At 42.4% G+C, this 20,049-nt stretch overlaps 2 protein-coding genes across 3 annotated transcripts; one reads left to right on the top strand and one right to left on the bottom strand.

Moving 5' to 3' along the window:
* The first annotated feature begins 1,203 nt into the window (after positions 1–1,203).
* On the top strand, positions 1,204–17,260 carry LOC113153654 (serine/threonine-protein phosphatase 6 regulatory ankyrin repeat subunit A). Of its 2 annotated transcripts, none has more exons than XM_026347352.1 (29): positions 1,204–1,455; positions 7,110–7,193; positions 7,861–7,939; positions 8,688–8,758; positions 9,324–9,524; positions 9,600–9,687; positions 9,955–10,097; positions 10,301–10,408; positions 10,495–10,599; positions 11,328–11,406; positions 11,551–11,665; positions 11,905–11,987; positions 12,069–12,132; positions 12,358–12,426; positions 12,569–12,709; positions 12,882–12,993; positions 13,130–13,156; positions 13,482–13,556; positions 13,680–13,881; positions 14,006–14,093; positions 14,238–14,355; positions 14,467–14,686; positions 14,808–14,895; positions 14,985–15,068; positions 15,164–15,312; positions 15,400–15,482; positions 15,613–15,695; positions 15,810–15,901; positions 15,992–17,260. In XM_026347352.1, the coding sequence occupies exons 1-29, from the start codon at positions 1,429–1,431 to the stop codon at positions 16,288–16,290; spliced, it is 3,177 nt and encodes a 1,058-aa protein (XP_026203137.1). In that variant the 5' UTR covers positions 1,204–1,428; the 3' UTR covers positions 16,291–17,260. The 2 variants fall into 2 exon arrangements, with proteins under 2 accessions (XP_026203137.1, XP_026203136.1); XM_026347351.1 differs by lacking the exon at positions 1,204–1,455 and adding an exon at positions 5,262–5,402 and having other exon boundaries at positions 15,992–16,290.
* On the bottom strand, positions 17,235–19,897 carry LOC113153655 (biotinidase-like). Its single transcript, XM_026347353.1, has 6 exons — positions 19,466–19,897; positions 18,981–19,130; positions 18,676–18,827; positions 18,422–18,599; positions 17,710–18,312; positions 17,235–17,630 (listed from the first exon to the last, which is right to left on the bottom strand). The coding sequence occupies exons 1-6, from the start codon at positions 19,679–19,681 to the stop codon at positions 17,319–17,321; spliced, it is 1,611 nt and encodes a 536-aa protein (XP_026203138.1). The 5' UTR covers positions 19,682–19,897; the 3' UTR covers positions 17,235–17,318.
* Between the last annotated feature and the right edge of the window lie 152 nt (positions 19,898–20,049).

The raw sequence follows: 20,049 nt of genomic DNA, 5'->3' as shown, positions 1-20,049 counted from the left end.
TTCTAAAGTTTGCAGAAGAGGGCAGCTGACTTGCCTTGTATAATGATAATATTAATGATAGCTGAACATCAAAGTAGGCTTTTATTGCGGCCCTGTTGGATACAATGATCCACCTGGACAGTGGCGGTAGGATACTCTAGTCTGCATACGCTGCTGCAGAGAAAAAAGCAGAACAAAAGAAACGAAAACATGAATTTTGAGATTGAAAACCCTGAGCCAAAGCTGGCTTAGCAAAGCAAAACAGCTTCAAAGGGCCAAACTGGTGTTTTTTTTCTTGTTACTCAGATTGCCACAAAATATGCATACTTAAAATGACATGATAGCTTTCCAAGTCGCTGGTTTTATCCAGTAATATTAAGGTCTTACTCTTTCAGGTTGCACATTCTTGTAAAAGAAGAAGAGGAAAGTTTGTTATACCATGTATGTGTAAGGAGGGAATCCAGAGCAGAAGGCTGTGGCACTGTGACTTGAAAAAAGATCATTCATAAGAAATGTTACTTTGAGGGCCACATATCAAAATAACATGGTATGTGCAGTCTCTTTGCTTTTTGTGCCAATACAAAAACACATTTGTCAAATGAGAGGGGAAAATCTGAAAGCAGATCATACTCGCGACTCAGCCATCGGTGTTATCTGCATGGACGGTTTTATCCAAACTATCAGTAAAATCAACAGTGAGGAAAATAGCAAACAGCATCCTCCTAATTCTTCAAGTCAACCTGGGGAAACTGGGGAATGTAGCACTCAACTGAAAATGGTGAGAATAGAAGCAGCAGTAAGACAGAGGAGTGGATGATGCACCATTTATCATGTGGTTAAATGAATCTTTATTATTTTTACACTTCACAAGTGGAAATATACAGAAATCAAAACAATCACTGCTGAACTGTGAAAAGATTTTCATCATGACATTAAAAGCTAAACTATCTATTGCTTATTAATAAGGTGAGACCGTGCCTTGCACCTTTCTATATGAGTAATAAAAATAATTCACATTTACTGGAAACAGATGAAGAATTACTTTGGAGATGTTTGAATTGAAATCTAATCCTGTCTATCAGTTTTCTGTGGAAATAAAAAACAATATGAGCCACAGTGATGTAGGACAGACACATGTCCAGTGGTTTAATGTGAGTGGGGATGTTGGACACTCTTGGTGGGTGGTCAGCTCTCTGCTCTCTGCTCTGCTCTGCTCTGCTGGGGATAACGCAGTGTGCAGCTCACTGCTGTGTTTGGGACCCGTGTTTTATCTTTTCTATTCCGTGATGCAGCCGGTTGGAGTTTGTCCATGTCCGTAACAGGAAGGAAGGAAGGAAGGAGGGAACTGCATCGTTTGACTCCGCGTCTGTCCTCATCCAGTTCCCCCGGTTCAAATTGACAGGAACTCCCGGGCGAGTTACTGCCTTCTTTCGCTCCAACACAGGGGATATGGCTGTGATGAAGATACTTGACCAGGTAACGTTAGCTAACATTCAACGTCAAGTCTTTGTCGTTACTTTGCGTTAAAGGAGTAAATTATATTAACATGAGTTTGGGGTTGAGTCGTCTTATTGCTAAGCTAATGTTGCTCAGGTCTGCGTTCGTTCTTGCCGTTAAGTCAACTGACATCTGACATGTTAGCTAACGAGCTAACTTAGCTGTAACCAGTAAACAGAAGAGCGTTCAGCACAGCTAAGGGACATGCTAATGTCATGTCACCTGTTGCTGTACGATAACTTTGTTGAGTTAACAACGCTCAGTTTCATAGCAGTTCAGTGGTGACACGGCTGTAGTTTTTTTTTCCTTTCTCTCTTTTCTTCCCCACTGTTGCTGTTTGTTGTTTCTGGTGGTGATGGATTGGTGAACACAGCTGGATAGCTGCTAGATTAACATGGTGGCTAACTCCGCTGCTCTGCTAGCGTTAAGTTGGCAAGTGGACTCATGCGAGACACGCATTGGATCACCAGGCTGTAAAATTATGAACGCAAAGTGAGTGAAACATATTATGTTGACCTGGACTGCGAATTTGTGAATATGCGGGCTGTAGGCCATTAACCAAGCATCCAGGGAGCCTGATTTATCAGCTGTCTTCGCCGGATCCCTGCTAATGTTCTTCGGGACAGCTGTGGCCGGTCACCTGTTGACTGTCAGACTGAAATAGCAGCTGGTGCCGAGCTTACGAGTAAGACACTGTGTCAGTCATCTACAGGCTCAGGATCAGCTGTTGTGAACCCTGCTGGTGTTCACATTAAAGGTAGTGGACATCAGACACTTGAGTTAGAAAGTAGTGAGTTAATTCACTATTGTTCTGGTCATACAAACTATTGAGTTAATGAAAGAGCCTTTAAAAACATTTGGGTACAGTGTGGTGTATGCTTGTCATTGTTTATTACATTTAGCACATTCAAATCTTATACTGATTACCACTATTTTAAAAAAGTGCATTATTTAATGAATTATTGTTAGTTGCACAGATTGATATTATTGTACCACAAGTCCCATATAATGTTGCTTCAGGATTTCTGTTTTGTAGGAATTAAAACTTCAAAGTAGGTCAGTGATTCTGAAGCTATGCGGCTTGTCCTAGACTGTCCAGAACCAGTCTTCCGGGCAGTCAACAGGCGCACAACAAACGGAAGAGTGAGTAGGATCCCCTCTAAACTCTCCATTGTTCCCTTTAGTGTTTGCTGACAGAGAAATGGACAAAGGGACGAAAATAGTCGCACACAGAGGCAGAACTGGAGACACAAGTGTTAAATGCTGCAGTCTGTCCTCTAGAGGGAGTCCTGTTGCTTAGAAGGATGCTACATTGTCCTAACCAGGCTCTGTTCCTGTCTGAGGAGAGAGGTGGTAGAAGTGTTAAGAGAACACACACAATGAAAACACAATATCAAACATACAAGTGAGTGAAGTGTAGTTTTGTTGTTTGTTTATGTGCTCAGAGCTTTTAAACATCAGTAATGCACTGTTGTTGACTGCTAGACAAAAATCCCAGTAGCACAATGTAAGTTGTTGTTTGCATTTGTAAACAAGTGAAATGTGTACAGTACATAAACAGAGCAATAGCTTTAGGTGCCCTTTTTGTTGCTGTCTAATGTATTCGTTAAATGTGTGTGTGTCTGCTAGTAGATAGTACTTGGTTATCATCAAAATCCATGTAAAATGTCAGTTCAAACTAAGAAAACACAGTTTCTTAATACACAGACTACACTACATTAAACGCATAGATTTGATGTGAAAAGTAGCAGCCTATAGCTGCGTTGTCACCACTTCGATATTTAATATCATTAGAGCAATTAATCATCCTCTCTTAATCTTTAAAAGCTTTGAAATGTCTGGATGTCAGCATTTCAGTGCTGCTGTCTGTGTGAGTATGTGTCCCAGCACACACACACACACACAAACACATGCACAAACGCCCACACGCGCTGGCCTTTGTATTTGTGAACTGGGATTCCATTACGCAAAGAGCCTCCTGTCGCAGGGTCACAGCAGAGGTCAGTGCAAGCCTGCTACTTTTGCTCACACATGCACATCGACACGTCTCTTTTGAAGTAATGTTTGTAGGTTGTAAATAGTTTTTACTTAGACTTCCATTTTTGTTTGCTGTTGCTTACTCTGTACTGCACTGTACTTGGCAAATGGCAACAAGTCTGCTTTGTAAACATCTTTGGGCTGCACTGCTGAGAGTACTCCCAGACAAAACAATGGTTGTTTATGTACTTTGCTTCCCAAGCATCATTCTTTATTTGTGCCTTTGATGCAAATTCGTAATGAGGAACAGAGAGATTCTATCTGTTTCATATTAAGTCCTTTAGACTCAAAGTTTAGGTCTGTAGAAAGACCCCATCCAAATGAATATCTCTCTCTCATTCATCCTCCTCTGCTCCATCCCTCCCTCTGAATTAATGGGGTTGTGTGGCTTGGCGAGATTGCTCTTTTTAGGATCTGTGTTGAATATGAAGGAGATGGAAACACACACTCACACACATGGAGGCGTGCACGTACAGACTGGTCTTGTTAGCTACCCTCACATTCCCTGGCAAAGCTAGTTTGTTCCAGTTTTATAATGAGGAGATGGGGACTTTTGAAGCTATGCCACTGTTACACAAAAGAGGATAGTAGAACAGTACCGTGCATACACACACTGATCTGGTATCCACTTTGAACAAACCAATGACATCTTATTTCGCAAATTGGAAAATGCTAAGAGTTTAACAAACTTTTGGCAAACAACACGGCATTGGTTGCTGGAGATAGTAACAATTCTCCATTGGAAAATCTCCAATTAAAATTTGCACTTACCTAGCTACTTTCTAACTATTATTACACTTATAACACTGATAGCAGCATCTTACCAACAACATCAGACGGCCTTTCACAACAGAACTTTTCAGAAATTGACTGTGCTGCAGTCCAGATTTTTCCCTATATTGATCTTACTCTCCCCCCCTTTGCTCTTTCTGTAAATACTGATTGAGTAAGTAACCAATTGGCATTAATTGCTGTTCTATGCCCTCTCTTTGTCCTTTGCTTCATTCATCTTTTTATTTTTGTTTTGTTGCAGTACTCTACGTACCTGGCTGCAATTATTCCTATTCTCTCAGTCTCTCCTTGTCCTTTGTATCTGTATTCTCCTCCCTCTTTCTTTCACTCTCTCTTTCTCTCTCCCTCCCTAACTCCCCCCCTCCCTCCCATCCTTCCCCTCCCCCTCGTCTCCCTCTGTCTCTTCTTTTGAAAGAGCAGGCTTCAGCAGTCTGCCTGAAGTGAGCAGTGCATACCCATGCAGATATAGGGCTCTACAGCTCCCATCCAAGCTAATCACAGGGTCTGTGTGTGTGTGTGTGTGTGTGTATGCATTTGTTCCTGGCTGCAGCATAGCAGTGAGGATATGTAGCTTCCTGTGTGCTGCTAGGCAGCCCAAGCTCATTCTGCCGCATGCCGCTTACCGCCACCATTACGCAGAGGAATTCCCTGCTGCCTCGGCTACTGCTGCTCACAGACAGTGTGAGTGTGGGTTACAGAGAGGAGGAAAGGAGACGTGCAGCAAAACAACACTGACAGATAGAGGACAGAGCGGGACATCACATTGGATTTTACATGGAGATGCGCAGTATTTGTTCACAAGGAAGTCACTCTGTTTGTGGGATTAATTGCTCACCTTTGCTGCCTTTCCTGAACAGTGCATATATGTAGGAGGGAACACTGTATTTACGTGTGTGTGTGTGAGTGACAGAGAGTGTGTGAGTGATTGTGTTAATGTGTGTGCATGTTTGTTCCTGATGCGGTCAGAGCGGGCTAGCCGCGTGTGTATTGTGGTGCTGGAGGAGGTGGAGGAAGATGAGCCTTGTTCTTCACCCCCACCTCCCCGGCACAAATCATCCCATCATACCGCTCGAAGGGCTGCCGCTCAGGAGGACAAGGTGAGACGGGCTCTTCTGTTCGGTTTGCTATTGATTAAACTATTTTTTGATTTTCTGAATCTTTCTTTCAGTGATGTTTTGGGCACATTCAAGGTTTATATTCTGTTTTTTGTATTAATGACAGAGCAGACCGCTGCATCTCATATCTTCCCCAGATGCTAATACCTGTGTGGAAGTACATGGCTATACATCCCGTTCCAATAACAGACAATGCACTACCAACAAATGTCTTCCAGTGCCAAATATAGCACCAATATAATGACTGATATAGCCCTGCCATATGAGATGACTGAGGTTATATAGATTATCAGCAAAGCCTGGGCCTTTGTACTCTCCAGTGTTGGCTGTATAGAGGACAAGCTGAGCACAGTCAAAAGTCTTTTCATCCCATGAAAGCTGCTCTTTGAAGAGCACACTGAGAATGAAAAATGCCTGAGAGGATGTGTTGACTCTGATGAAAGGGTTTCTACACTTGTCTGCCTTGTGTGATCTCTGACATAGTTCCAGTGGTCACCAGTGTAAGACAGATATCAATATGCCCGACAGCTCCACTTATTTTTAGTTGGGACGAAATGAGAGCATGATAGAGAAAACGGGTAGGTTGAGAGTAACAAGCAGGGTCACATCACACTTACTGTATATAGTACCATGGCATAACTCTCACTTAACCTTGGGTGAAAAACATTTATCAGTGAGATAATCAGTATTTCATAGACTTCATATACTGGGTATTTTATAAAACAGGGAATGGCACTGACTTAGAAGGGCTTTGGAATTTGAAACCTATTTGGACCTTCCCTAAATCAGCAGGACCATGCCATTGTTCTTAAACTTGTTTTGTCAGCATTTCTAAGGAAGGCAAAGCTTATAGTGAAAGTATAATTGAAACCATTAGATTAAAATATAAAGTTGTAGTTTCAGTTTGAGTTTTAACATCAAAATATCAGAACTGTAGCTTTAAGCCCGTGAATTGAATTGTTAGCTTAAAATAGGTTTACTTCCCCTAACCTTTGAATGAGCATGCCATTCTGTTGCTCACCAATGCCAGTTTTACGATGACTGCTGAGAAATACTGTTAACACATCCCGCTCAGTATCAGGCAACACCATGCTCTCAGGTTAATGTCAGCTGTTTACAATCAGGCACATAGACGTGTGTAAATTAAAGAGAAACGGTCATAAACCAGGCGGTCCCCTATTTTTTTTTTTTTGTTTGTTTTTTTTGTGTCTGTAATTTGTTTGCAGCTTCCTTGTTCAAGGAAAAGTTGGCATCTTTTCTCAACAATGTGCAAAAAGTGATAAAGCTTGTTTAAGTTTTTCTGATAATTGGTTGAGGAGCAGAGAAAATGATTTAGTATTTTTTCTGCATTCCACTTGTCTTCTACATTATTTACATTCTTATTAACTGACCTTGCACCATCTAGGAACAGAGCATAGCTTTAACCCCTTACAGACAAACTGAAACATTTATGTAAAGATGTGTGTTCATGCGTGCATGTTTGTGTGCTGTAACCTGCAGCTGCTAGCGCAGTAAACATATTGGTGCTATACAGCCATTTGTGACCTAGGGCTCTCTCCCAGCTCAGGATTATAGTGTCTGTGTGTGAAACACTCTCATTTGTAACTCTCGTAATTCTCATAGATAACATAGTTGTCAGCATAGTAAATTATTGCCTTGCAAATTGAGCATTCTTTCTTTTTTTTGTAGCCATCTCTGTTAAGAGCCATCTTCAATGTGGACCCAGAAGAAGTTCGCGCTCTCATATTTAAGAAAGAGGATGTCAACATTCAGGTAAGTCGCACTGTGATTGCTGTGACTTTGTGGCTTTATACACTCATAACATGGTGGACATAACCATGACATGAACTCTCTTCTTTTTCCCCATCACATTTTGTAATTTTACACCCTATTCTGGTGTGTTCTTCATTATTTCTGTCTTGGTCTATAATGCTGGGGTCATTACACTGAGTCTTTCTGGAGTCAGCAACACTGGACCAGGCCCATTGCAGTCACATGACATTTGTTTATAGCCCCACTCTGCTGATTGCTCTCTGCGGCACTGAAAGAGGTGCAGTAGTGTAATGATGGAGTGAAGTGAAGAATGCAAGCGAACACATGATAGACCATTTTCGCTTTGGGCCTTTTGTCTCATGTTTCTTTTGGTCCACAATGGTGTGAGAGATATAGATATAGATATTGTTTGGGACATGTGCCCTGTGATCAGAGGCTTCTAAAAGTTTTCAGAAACTCACTTTTTTTTTTTTGTACATTGGGTTGTAGATTTACTTTAAATTGATATAATAGCCATTTTCTGCCAGGGTTTAAGTAGAAAAGGTGTAGTATAATAGTTTTTTAAACCTTCACTCACTCATGTGGTGTATTTCTTTGTGAGCAGGCCCATGTTTGGATGATTGCCTGGTTTAATTTGAGTTTTCCTTGTTTTGTGGTCCCCTGTCAGGACAATGAGAAGCGGACACCTCTTCATGCTGCAGCCTACCTGGGAGATGCAGAGATCATTGAACTGCTCGTGCTCGCAGGTAAACACTGTGGCTAATGCAGGGCTAGCTACAAATTAATCAAACCTAATAGCCATCCATGCATTTCAGTGGACTTCTAGTATTTTCTTAAATAGATGTTGTGTTCACTCTTTATTTAATTTAGTCATGATTCTTAAAATACTTCTTTCAGCATTTTGACTGAGATGTTTTTATATTACTATTAAATTAGTTAATTTAATGAATTTTAAGCTTATGTCAGCTGGATCAAGAAAAACCTCCTTCCAAAAATTTTGTATTTTGTTCCTATTTTCCAAGAAGAAATATTCCTCCTAATGCCAAATCCATGCCACGTTACTCATGTTTCTGCATGCTGCTCTTTCGGTTACATTTCTTGAGAATCTTTGCCAGCTAGACTTTCTGTGAAATCAGCTAAGCATGTCAGAAGGTGGGGTCAACACTGTTGTAATACAAGAGTAGGGTAGAAGGGGTGTGTATATGTTTCTCAATAACGTGAAAAGCAAGTAACAGGTGCAGCTTCAGGGCTATTTTAACCCCCCAAGCTGTGCCAAAAAGGATCATGGGAGTTTTATATCTTTCAGACACTACTGACTCAAAAGAACTCTTGCTCATAGACATAAAAAAGACCTTAATACTATTAGCTTGTCTTTAAGAATTTGTTCTGTCATTTAGGAGTCTATTCGATGATCAGACAATTTTCATTATGTCTGCAATACTCTCTGTTGGCATCTCTTTATCTCCCTCACTCACACTATCGTTTTCATCCAAGGAGCCAGAGTTAATGCCAAAGATAACAAGTGGTTGACTCCTCTTCATCGAGCTGTCGCCTCTTGTAGTGAGGTAACACATTACATGACACGTTATACAATACACACACACACACACACTAATTTGTATTCTGGTGACTCTCCTGCAGTTCTGTAACTCTGTTCTTCCCTGTCACACTGTAATCAGAACAAAGATATTTGTGCTTTTCATACCAAGTCCATATTTGAGATTCAACATTTTTTATGGAGCAAATAAAATGTTGCCCTACCACACTTGCATGAGATGGATAAGTTATTGCTGCTGTGGTATATTTTTAAAAAAGTAGCAAGTCTGACCTTAAAGAGGCAAATGGACATAACCACTGTGCAGCGTGCTAGTGTCTGATAAGCCCTCGGCATCTCTTTACCTATTCTGTTTGGTCCTGGGCAACATGCCCACACTAACAAAGCCATGTGTGTTTTTTTTATCCTTACTAGTGCTATTATAGGCTTTGAACTGCTTAGGAAGAGCAAAGATTTTTATAACTATTTATATACAGCCAGCTTCACACACTGGCATGTATGTAGTTAGAACTGAGAGGCCAATCAAAATAGGCCTTCTAACTGCACAGCATGACCCATGATCTCTGTCCATCCAGGATGCAGTTGCAGTGTTACTAAAGCACAGTGCAGATGTTAACGCCCGGGACAAAAACTGGCAGACGCCGCTCCATGTAGCAGCTAGCAACAAAGCTGTACGCTGTGCCGAGGCATTGGTACCGCTGCTAAGTAATGTCAATGTGTCTGACCGGGCGGGACGGACTGCACTGCACCACGCTGCCTTCAGTGGACATGTAGAGGTTGGTACCTTTTCTTACATAGACATGAAGACAAGCGTACAAAAGAGCCTATTTAATTTGCTTTTTGTGTGTCAGATGGTGAAGTTGCTGCTGTCCAGAGGTGCAAACATCAATGCATTTGACAAGAAGGACCGAAGAGCCATTCACTGGGCAGCCTACATGGGTGAGACTGCATTAATAACAAAAATAAAGACATACTTTATTGATCCCCTTGGGAGATTGTTGTTGGACGGCTGTACACAGATGATAGTAATTCTATGGAGTTTCAGTGTCTTGTCCAAGGACGCCTTCACACATCACTAAAGCAGGATGCCGCATGAATGTGTTCCTAATGTGCTTCTACTTGTTATTTGTCTATTTTAAAAATGGATCATAGTGAAATGCACTGGGTTTTCTCATCTGAATTGAATTGTATTCATCTCAATCTCAGGTCACCTGGAGGTTGTGAAATTACTGGTGGACAGTGGAGCAGAGGTCGACTGTAAGGACAAGAAGGCCTACACCCCACTCCATGCAGCTGCTTCCAGTGGCATGAGCAGCACAGTGCACTACCTGCTGAGCCTTGGAGTCCATGTCAGTACACAGACACACATGCTTACGCAATGTCCTAAATATGGACATCATATCCAACAAGTACAAGTATTAGTTTTGCCAAATCTTTAACTTAATAACACCTTTTTTAAATGCTATTAATATAATATTCTTTAGTCAATAAAATGCAACATCCCGGCAACTTTTTCTGAAAATCCATAAATGCAAATTGTCTTTCTACATAGGTGAATGAGGCGAATGCCTATGGTAACACCCCGCTCCATTTGGCTTGTTACAATGGTCAGGATGTTGTGGTAGGTGAGCTCATCCAGGCAGGAGCAAATGTCAATCAGGTGTGTGCTTATCTCTCTATAAGATGCAAAATATTACATAGGTGACCACTGTGTGTTTGATGGTGTTATTTTGTATCTTGATTAAGGTGAATGAGAGGGGTTTCTCTGCCCTACACTTTGCCTCCTCCTCACGCCAGGGAGCACTGTGCCAGGAGCTACTGCTGGCCCATGGAGCACACATCAATATGCGGGTGTGTACATATGCAGATAGACTTTATTACAAACGCTGAAATACACATATTTAGCTGGGATATCATTATGTATAGCTCACCTGTAAAGATTAAAAGAAGGAAATTAAAAGAAGACCATTTTTAGCCTAGTTAAAAGCAGCCTGTGTCCTCGGTATCAAACATAAAGCTGAACTGACAGTGTTGTTAACACTGACTGCTACCATGACTGGTAGCAGTCAGTGTTAACAACACTGACTGCTACCATGACTGGTAGCAGTCATGGAAACTGACATTAGGTCTCCACAGCCTCAAGATGCAAGGCCATATGGAAGATGGAGGGGGAGTGGGTGGCACCCCTTAGGTTGCAAGCTGCTCAGGGAATTTGTGTGTGGTGCGTGCATGTGGGTGCGTGCATGTGGGTGCATGCGTGTGTGTGGGTGCATGTGTGGGTGCGTGCGCGTGTGGTCCAAAAGGGAGGTTTAAGATGGTCTCTCTTCATTCTATACTTTGTAACTGTAGAGTGTTAAACTTATTTGAGTCAGCTGCCCACACTTGTAAGCCTTAAACATTGAAATCTATTTTAAAAAGACCTAAAATATCTCATGTAATCAGTCTATATTATGAGTTTTACTTTTTGAATGAAATTACAAAAAAAAATGTTCACAATATTCACATTTTTAGATGCATAGTATCTGGTTTATACAAAAAAAATCATAAATAAAAATCTTTTTCTGTTCTTGCCTGTTCAGAGTAAGGATGGGAAGACCCCTCTTCACATGGCAGCTACTCATGGAAGGTTCTCCTGCTCTCAGGCCCTCATTCAAAATGGTGAGAGCTACAGCACTAGTGGAATACATTCTTCATGTCTGGATTAGAATTGGTTTACATTTCTGTAAACGTAGTGTGTATGAGGTATGCAGTATGTGAACTTATGTTGCTTTGATGGAAATGCATATATGTTTGTATTTGTAGGAGCTGAGATTGACTGTGAGGACAAGAGCAGAAATACTGCCCTTCACATTGCAGCCCGCTACGGCCATGAGCTCATCATCACAGCACTCATCAAGCATGGAGCCAACACCACCCAGTTAGTAACAACTGACATTTATCCATCTGCCTATGATCCCATTGAATTTGATCTGATTGGTTGATTTTAATGTCATAATAAAAAGTGGCGCAAATATAAAGGGAGCAGTTTGATGATTGGAGATGGTTAATATTATTTTAAACCTTTTTTCTTTTTTTTTCTTTTTTTTTTTTGGCACCACTATTTCCACACCTTTATTTCGTGTAATGACTTGCTTTCTCTGTCTTTCATCTTTTCAGGAGAGGCGTTCATGGCATGTTTCCTCTACACTTGGCAGCTCTCAGTGGCTACTCAGATTGCTGCAGAAAACTGCTGTCCTCAGGTACATTCAAGCTCACATCGTTCTTGTAAGTAGAATTACCTAGGTGACATCCAGATTGATGCTGATTACATATTTGTGCAGGGTTTGACATAGACACCTCCGATGACTTTGGAAGAACCTGTCTACATGCTGCTGCAGCTGGAGGGTGAGTCATTATTACTGCTTACTGTTGTACTATTGTTTTATTCCTGGTTTTCTTTTTGTTTTGTGTTCTTTCTTCATCAACAATTCTTCCGTTTTCAATCAGTTTTCAGTCTTCTAAATGTTGAAACTTAATGTTCTTTATAATAGACAAAGTTTGCATTCGGTTGTATTCCTATTCATTGATATTTCAACAAAACATGACTGTTTAAGCTGTCTCTTCACTCAGGAACCTGGAGTGTCTGAACCTGCTGTTAAACATAGGAGCAGACTTTAACAGGAGAGACAACTTTGGAAGGTGAGCCAAGCATGTACTTTATTTCTAGGAATGTGAGGAATGGGAAAAAATATGGCCTGAAGACCTTTTGTAGAATAGAAGTAGAAGAGAGTAAGAGCTATGTATATAATGACTGCGGATGTTGGTTATGTGACCATCACAGGACTCCATTACACTATGCATCAGCCAACTGTAACTACCAGTGTGTCTTTGCCTTGGTGGGCTCTGGTTCAAGCATCAATGAGCTGGACCAGAGAGGCTGCAGCCCTCTGCACTATGCAGCTGCTGCCGACACAGATGGAAAGTAAGTTCTATGCTGTTTATATATTTATATATAACACTTTTTTTAGTCAGGCATCAAAGTATTTGTTAGAAGACTGATGTTTTTTAGTATTATTTATATATATCTGTGTGTGTGTGTATATATATATATATATGTGTGTGTGTGTGTTTTAGTAGTATTTTGTCTTTACCAGGTGTGTGGAGTACATGTTGAGGAACAATGCTGATTCCGGGGTGAGAGACAAACAGGGTTACAGCGCTGTGCATTATGCCTCAGCCTACGGACGCACACTCTGTCTGGAACTGGTGCGTACACCTACCACACTGAGTAGAAATATGTTGTGTGTCCTACACAGGGTCAAAAATCTGGACCAAGATTTGGAACTGCACTCTGTAACTGTACACTTGGCATGATATTTGAAACATTGTGTGTTTCTTTCAGATGGCAAGTGAGACACCTCTTGATGTGGTAAGAAAGAAACTTCAATTATCCACTCTAACACAATGAGGCCTTACATTAATTGTTTGTTAGTGGATCTCTCTGTTGAAAATAATAGTGGCTAGATCATCTGTTGAGCAGATGGAGCTACTGTTAAACCCCTTCTGTCATGTATTTGGTTGGATAACAATTGGCAGGTCAATGTTGTGTGCATTTCAGAAAGAAACAGCCTTGAACTCCACATGGCACACATCTTTGCAAAGCACTCTCTATATCCTGGCTTAATTTCTCTGCAAACTCTGTGTTCAAACCTGGATCTTAAATGAGTAATATGCAAGTCATCTTTCTATTTCAGTTAATGGAGACTTCAGGAACAGACATCCTGAGTGGTTCAGAGACCCATGCCCCCATCAGTCCACTCCACCTGGCGGTCAGTTTAATTATTTTTCAGTGTGTCTACATTTGGCTTTGTCTCTCTCACACTTAAGATTTTACAGTTGAGCTATATTACCACTGCTTTTAAATAAACGGTGTGTGTCTTCTGTTTATACAGGCTTATCATGGACACTGTGGAGCATTAGAGGTGCTTTTGTCATCTCTGTTGGACGTGGATGTTCGCAGCCCAGAGGGCTGGACCCCCCTTAGCCTGGCTTGTGCCAGTGGTCATCAGGAGTGTGTCTCCCTATTGCTGCACCATGGCGCCTCACCCATGACCCGTGACTACACACACAAAAAGACAGCCATACATGCTGCAGGTATACAGACATATTCAATTACAACGCCTTCACGTCGTATGATAAAGCTTATTTTGTGGCTTTTAAAATTAAAAACTTAGGGCTTTAGAAATCAAACCTCAGCATGTTTGTTTGTCTGCCACAGCTATGAATGGCCACCCAGAGTGTCTGCGCTTACTCATGAGCAGCAACACCCAACACATTAATGTGGATGTTCAAGACACCAACGGACAGTGAGTGTGTATGTGTGTGCAGAGTCAAACTGGCTTTGGCTTGAGGCTTTCACTTTAGTTTATTACGCCACTTTTATAAGACAATTGTAACTCATTTCACCTTAGTGATGAATTAAACAAGTCACATTTCGGCACTGTGTGCAGGACTCCTCTGATGCTGGCTGTGCTGAATGGACATACAGAGTGTGTGTATGCTCTGCTGAGTCAAGGAGCCAGCGTAGAGAAACAGGATCGCTGGGGGAGGACAGCTCTGCACCGAGGGGTGATCACACACACAATCACACACTAATAATGCAACTTTATTCATAATGTTTTATTTTTATATGTATTTGTTTGTATCGCTAATGTTTCCTAATTTCAAATTCTCCCACAGGCGGTAACAGGACAGGAAGAGTGTGTGGAGGCCCTCATTCAACGGGGGGCCAGTGTCTGTGTAAAAGATATCCGGGGTCGCTCCCCTCTTCACCTGGCATCTGCTTGTGGCCGAGTGGGTGCCCTGGGTGCCTTGCTGCAGACCAGCAGCACCTCACAGGCCAACACACACCTCACTGACAACCAGGGCTACACACCACTGCACTGGGCCTGCTACAATGGTACACGGCATGAAACACTTGAGAAACATATCAGCTCTGCTGCTTAGGAGCCATAGAAAAGTGATGTTTATAGGACATTTGTTTCTCCTTTCCTACTTCTATCCTCTCTCTTTCTTTACAGGATATGATGCATGTGTGGAGGTGTTGTTAGACCAGGAGGCATACAGGAAGATTAAGGGGAACTCATTCAGTCCACTGCACTGTGCTGTGTAAGGCAATGTCTAGCCATGAATGCTGCTATGTGCATGCACACTGTATTTGACAGCATATATGAAAGTGTGTGGTGTATGTGTTCCAGTATGACTGATAACGAGGGAGTGGCGGAGATGTTAATTGACTCACTGGGCACAACCATCGTCAACACCACTGACTCTAAGGGCAGGTAAGCAAACACATTTGAATTACATTATGTTTTCATGAAAGTTATTCAGTAAGAGCTCTGTAAGTTTAATGTTACGTATGTTTGTGTTAATCTAGGACCCCTCTTCACGCTGCAGCTTTCTCTGACCATGTGGAGTGTGTTTCTCTTCTTCTGAGCCATGGAGCCCAGGTGAACGTAGCTGACACATACACTCGCAGAACACCTCTGATGATGGCAGCTCTAAATGGACAGACAAATGCTGTGGGTCAGTACAGCTTCTGAAAACAAATACAGTATTGACACTTGCTTTCCAAACCTCTGACATATAACCATCTCCATTCATGTGTTACAGAGGTGTTGGTGAGCAGTGCTAAAGCAAACCTGGCTCTACAGGATGTAGACAGGAACACAGCGCTACATCTAGTTTGCAGCAAGGTAACAGACATTTAATAAATAAAATATATAAAATTAATAATTATTAATTCGAAAGTGATTGTAAGTATAACCATAGATGTGCAGTATAGCTGTGATTATACTTACTTCACTTTGTTGCTGTTTCTTTCAGGGTCATGAGACGGGCGCCTTGTTGGTTCTGGAGAAGATCAGCGACAGGAACCTCATCAACTGCACCAATGCTGCTCTTCAGACGTATGTAATATTCCTGGAGTGCAGCGAGACACTCGGGCGTGTAGTGGGGTAACCCACTACATTCACAGTGGACGCGTTTAAACAGTATCTCTGTTTTTCTTTACTGTCCTTCAGGCCCTTGCACATAGCAGCCAGGAAGGGTTTAACAGTGGTAGTTCAGGAGCTGCTGGCGAAAGGAGCCAGTGTTTTAGCAGTGGATGAGAACGGTCAGTTTTCATCTCACTGATTTACCAAGCACACACTAACAATCACACGTGCTTCTAGAGCAGAAATCTAACTTCTTCTCTTCTTACTAGGGTACACTCCAGCTTTGGCCTGCGCTCCCAACCGCGACGTAGCTGATTGCCTGGCCCTCATCCTCAACTCCATGATGCCCACTTCCCCCATGGTCACAATAGCAGCTTTACCTGCACTTTCTCTCACTCAAACAGTCATCAACCACCGCCCCACTTCCAACCACATCTCTAAAGGTGTGGCCTTTGGCGCGCCACCCCCTCTGAGGCCTGATCATGCTTCCTACTGCAGACCAGAGCGCCCACTGTCTTCTGTATCTGTGGATGACGAACTGAACGACTCAGATTCAGAGACATACTAAGGAGTCCTGGACAGATCCCCAAAACACTGGCAGGGTAGCCAGTCACTCAGGAGCCTTAATAGATGATTGAGGAGCGAGAAAATAGAACCAGATTATTTGTAGGTAAGCCTCTCCAAAACAACTAAGAACTAAACCTTGTTATAATCCAGATGTTTGTTTCCTAAGATGCACGCCCATGGGGAAGAAAGTACTAAAATATAGATTAGGGAGGATACACACTACATGTCTCTCAGACAGCATCACTGTATGGTCAGTAACATAGCCAGTGTATTTTTAAGTAACACTTAAAAAAAGACAGTTATCTTTTTATCTTTGCTGATACCTCCTGGAGTGGTTTTAAGCCTTTTCTCAGATTTTCCTTCAACTATTATTAGAAGAGCGTCTACTGAAGAAAACCTCAACAGACAGTTTTTTTTGTTTTTTTTTGGCATGATCATCTAAAAAAAATGAACAGAGGGACAATCTTATGGGACCAGGTGTTTAACTGTTTTCTCTACTGTACTTTGGAGTTTTTATTCAGAGTTTTTCAGCAAGCTATCATGGCAGACACTAATGGGTGTCACACACGCACATTGGTAATATGCATTGACTTTGAACCACATGATTAATTTCAAGGAGAGTGAATCATTATTGAGGTGGACTGAATCCTTAGGAGCCTATTTTGACAGCAGGTGGATGTAAGACCAATTTACTGTATGGCTGGTTCAGGACTCACTTGATTAAGGCAGCCCGTGGAACTTTTAACTTGCAGTGCTGTAACTACTTAATATCTGTGCTGTACTGGAGACAGGAGAAACTGGCTGACACTCTGCATATGTGAGTGTAAGATGAATTGTATGTTTGTGTGTGTGTGTGACAGACAAATAATAAATGTCTTTTTAGGAGCAAGAAACCTTCAGGCAGAATGACACTTGGTGCAATTTGTTTAAAAATTAAGTAATGGATGAATAAAGATATGTTTTGTTTTTAATTAATTGTAGTTTTCCAGATGAATGAGTTTTAACGTTTTCAAATTTGAAATGTATTCTCTATCTCGCTCCAGTCACGCACATCTGCTCCTCACGCATCTGTTCATTGTCCAGGTGGTACATTCGTCCATATAGACAAGCAGTGACGAGGCCACCGGTCATGTTTGAGTGTCTCATCGTTACTCTGCCGTCTTGACTCTTCTCCAGATGCTCTGGCTGCTCCAGAACCAGTTGGCTAGCCAGAACTGATGGATACACATACCTGGTCCCAAACTTTCCTTCCAACAGGAAGTCCAATTTAGTCTCTGCCTCTTCCACTTCATGTCCACAGGAACTGATGTCCAACCCTGCACAGCGGACCAATGCACACACCTGTAGGCAGAGATAGGATAACTGTAACAAACCTGTCATTAAGCAGTTTTAAATGGTCATAACCGATCCAAACCCAAACCTGCAGGGCATAGCGTCCATTCTTGGTGTGAGTTCCAGCAAATGCTCCCAGTGCATAGAGTTCTTTATCGCTGCCCTGTGGTAGCTGTCGGTACTGCAGATGACAGCAGAAAGTGCCATCACACACATTCAGAATACCCCTTGTGTCATTCAGAAGGACAAATGTAAATGGGTCGTACATCATGGACAGAATGAAGCTAGAGGGAGAGTCAGACACTGAAGAAACGGTTTCAGTACAAGAAGACTTAAATAGGCTCTGCTGGTGACAAAACCCAGAGTCTGTAGTTGTAGATGATGTGGACTCATCCTTTGCTACACTTTCCTCTGTGGCTATTTTCTGCCCCACCCACAGTGGGTCTAAGACTGGCACCCTGGCCACCAGCAGTCTGCCCTTCTCTGGGTCTCCTTTCTTGGCATGATGGTAGGTGGCAGAAAAAGGGGTGTAAATGCCACTTCCTGTTGTGATCAGTTTGTCATTGCGAATGTTAGCTGCTAATAGAGTGACATTGAAACCCAGGCTGAATGCCTGCTGGAACTGGATTGCATCCAGCAGAGGGAGTTGGTTGGGGTACCAGGCGGTGGGGAAGATCAGCTGACGAACCCCCTTAAAGAAGTGAGAACAAGAGAGGCCGGGGTTAAGAGGACATGGAGACCGCAGAAATCAAAAGAGGACCTTATTTGTTTTTTTTGCGGCTGTGGGTGTATATTTATACCTTTTCTACCAGGACGACTGTGGGCGTGTGGAACAGGATGTCAAAGCAGATGATAAGGCCAAACCTCCCAGCAAAAGGTGTATCAAATGTTACTATCTCGGGCTGCGGTGGTGTGTCAAAGGCATCCTCAAAGTACGGGTTCTGTTTATGGTAGCGTGCCACCAGCTGGCCATCGGAACTGAGTGAAAGAAGCTACTGTTTACATAATGTAGACTACGGACAGATTAACTACTTGGATTATAATTACACTGCACCTGAAAACCACATTGGTGTTGAACTGCCAGCGTCCGTCAGGGGGACAGGAAGAGAAGTGTTCATTCATCAGGGTGCAAGGCTGTAGGTCAGGCATGTTGGCCACCAGGTAGAGGTTGTGACGACGTGCTATACAGCTCAACCTCTGGAGAACCTATCAAACAGCCACACTCAGATGTAGTCATATTCTGCATGCGGATGTTGCATGAGTGCATGTCCTGGGCAGCTCAGTAATGTCTCTATATTAACGCAGTCTCATGTCAGAATGCTATTTAGTAACAACAAATCTAACGGTATGATAGTACACCTCAGTGTTGTTGTGCTTGTCTGGATCTGTGCAAGGATTCCAGCTCTCCTGCTGGGGGTCAGGAATAGTTTCCAGGTATCCATTGATGGACGAACGGCTGAAGTTGATACCCTGAAGGCCATCCTCAGGAAACACCAGGATCTGAGCGCCCTGACCGAGAGAAGATGAGGGCAGAATACAGAAATGACCAAACCAATTTTTGAAGACTTAATTAGTCTTGGACCCTTTAAATAGTGAAGTTAGGTTCCTGCTGCACTGAATGCAACCAAGAGAACATTTAAATGAAGCCTTTTTGTTTATGTCTCCAATCACTTCACAGCAATAGATTAATTAAGGTGGTTTGCCTTTAGTAATGGCTGGCAGGTAATGATCTCCTATAAAAAGGCAGCAGGTGGACTTTGGAGCATAGTAAGTTATTTCAACAATCATTATGAAATATAGTTTACATACAAAATACACGTTGAAACTAAAAGGCTCGTCTGTACCTGCTGTGCAGCCAGGGCTGCCTGCTCCTCGTACACGTCCAGGTTTTTGTGCATGTGCTGCAGGGCTGCGGAGCGGGACAGGGGGACGCGAGGCTCCGGATTCAAGATCAAGCGGTGCTCGTACACTGCGGCAACATACGAGTCCACAGCCGGCTGTGTTTGGCCACAGGCCAACCAGAAAGACAAACCAACAAGAGCGGCGACCAACAAAAACATAGCGTCTTCCCCGAGAGACTGTAAAACCTGTAACCCCAGGTTCACATCACAGCAAACAAGTGATCAGCTGATCTGGTCAATAACAAGCTCCCTATTGCGAAACAGTGTTGTGTCTGGCTCCACGTGGTCGCAGTACCCGCATCAGCCCCATCGAAATGTTGTTTTTGTTCTTTTATTCGTGTCTATCTTATTTTTGCACATTGTGAAGAACACCGGGATGCGTCTTTTAAATGAAACTTTTATTTTGAAAAGTGTACAGGAAACATTCACTCACGTGACCCGGAATTACTTTCCAAAGCTGACCTTTCCACCGACAGGATGAGCAATGTGACTCTGTTTTACACTTTGCGTTTGATTTAAAGACTTGT

The sequence above is a fragment of the Anabas testudineus genome, chromosome 11, assembly GCF_900324465.2.
Source record: "Anabas testudineus chromosome 11, fAnaTes1.2, whole genome shotgun sequence".
NCBI classification, from domain to species: domain Eukaryota; kingdom Metazoa; phylum Chordata; class Actinopteri; order Anabantiformes; family Anabantidae; genus Anabas; species Anabas testudineus.
This window is presented reverse-complemented; position numbering and strand designations above follow the sequence as displayed.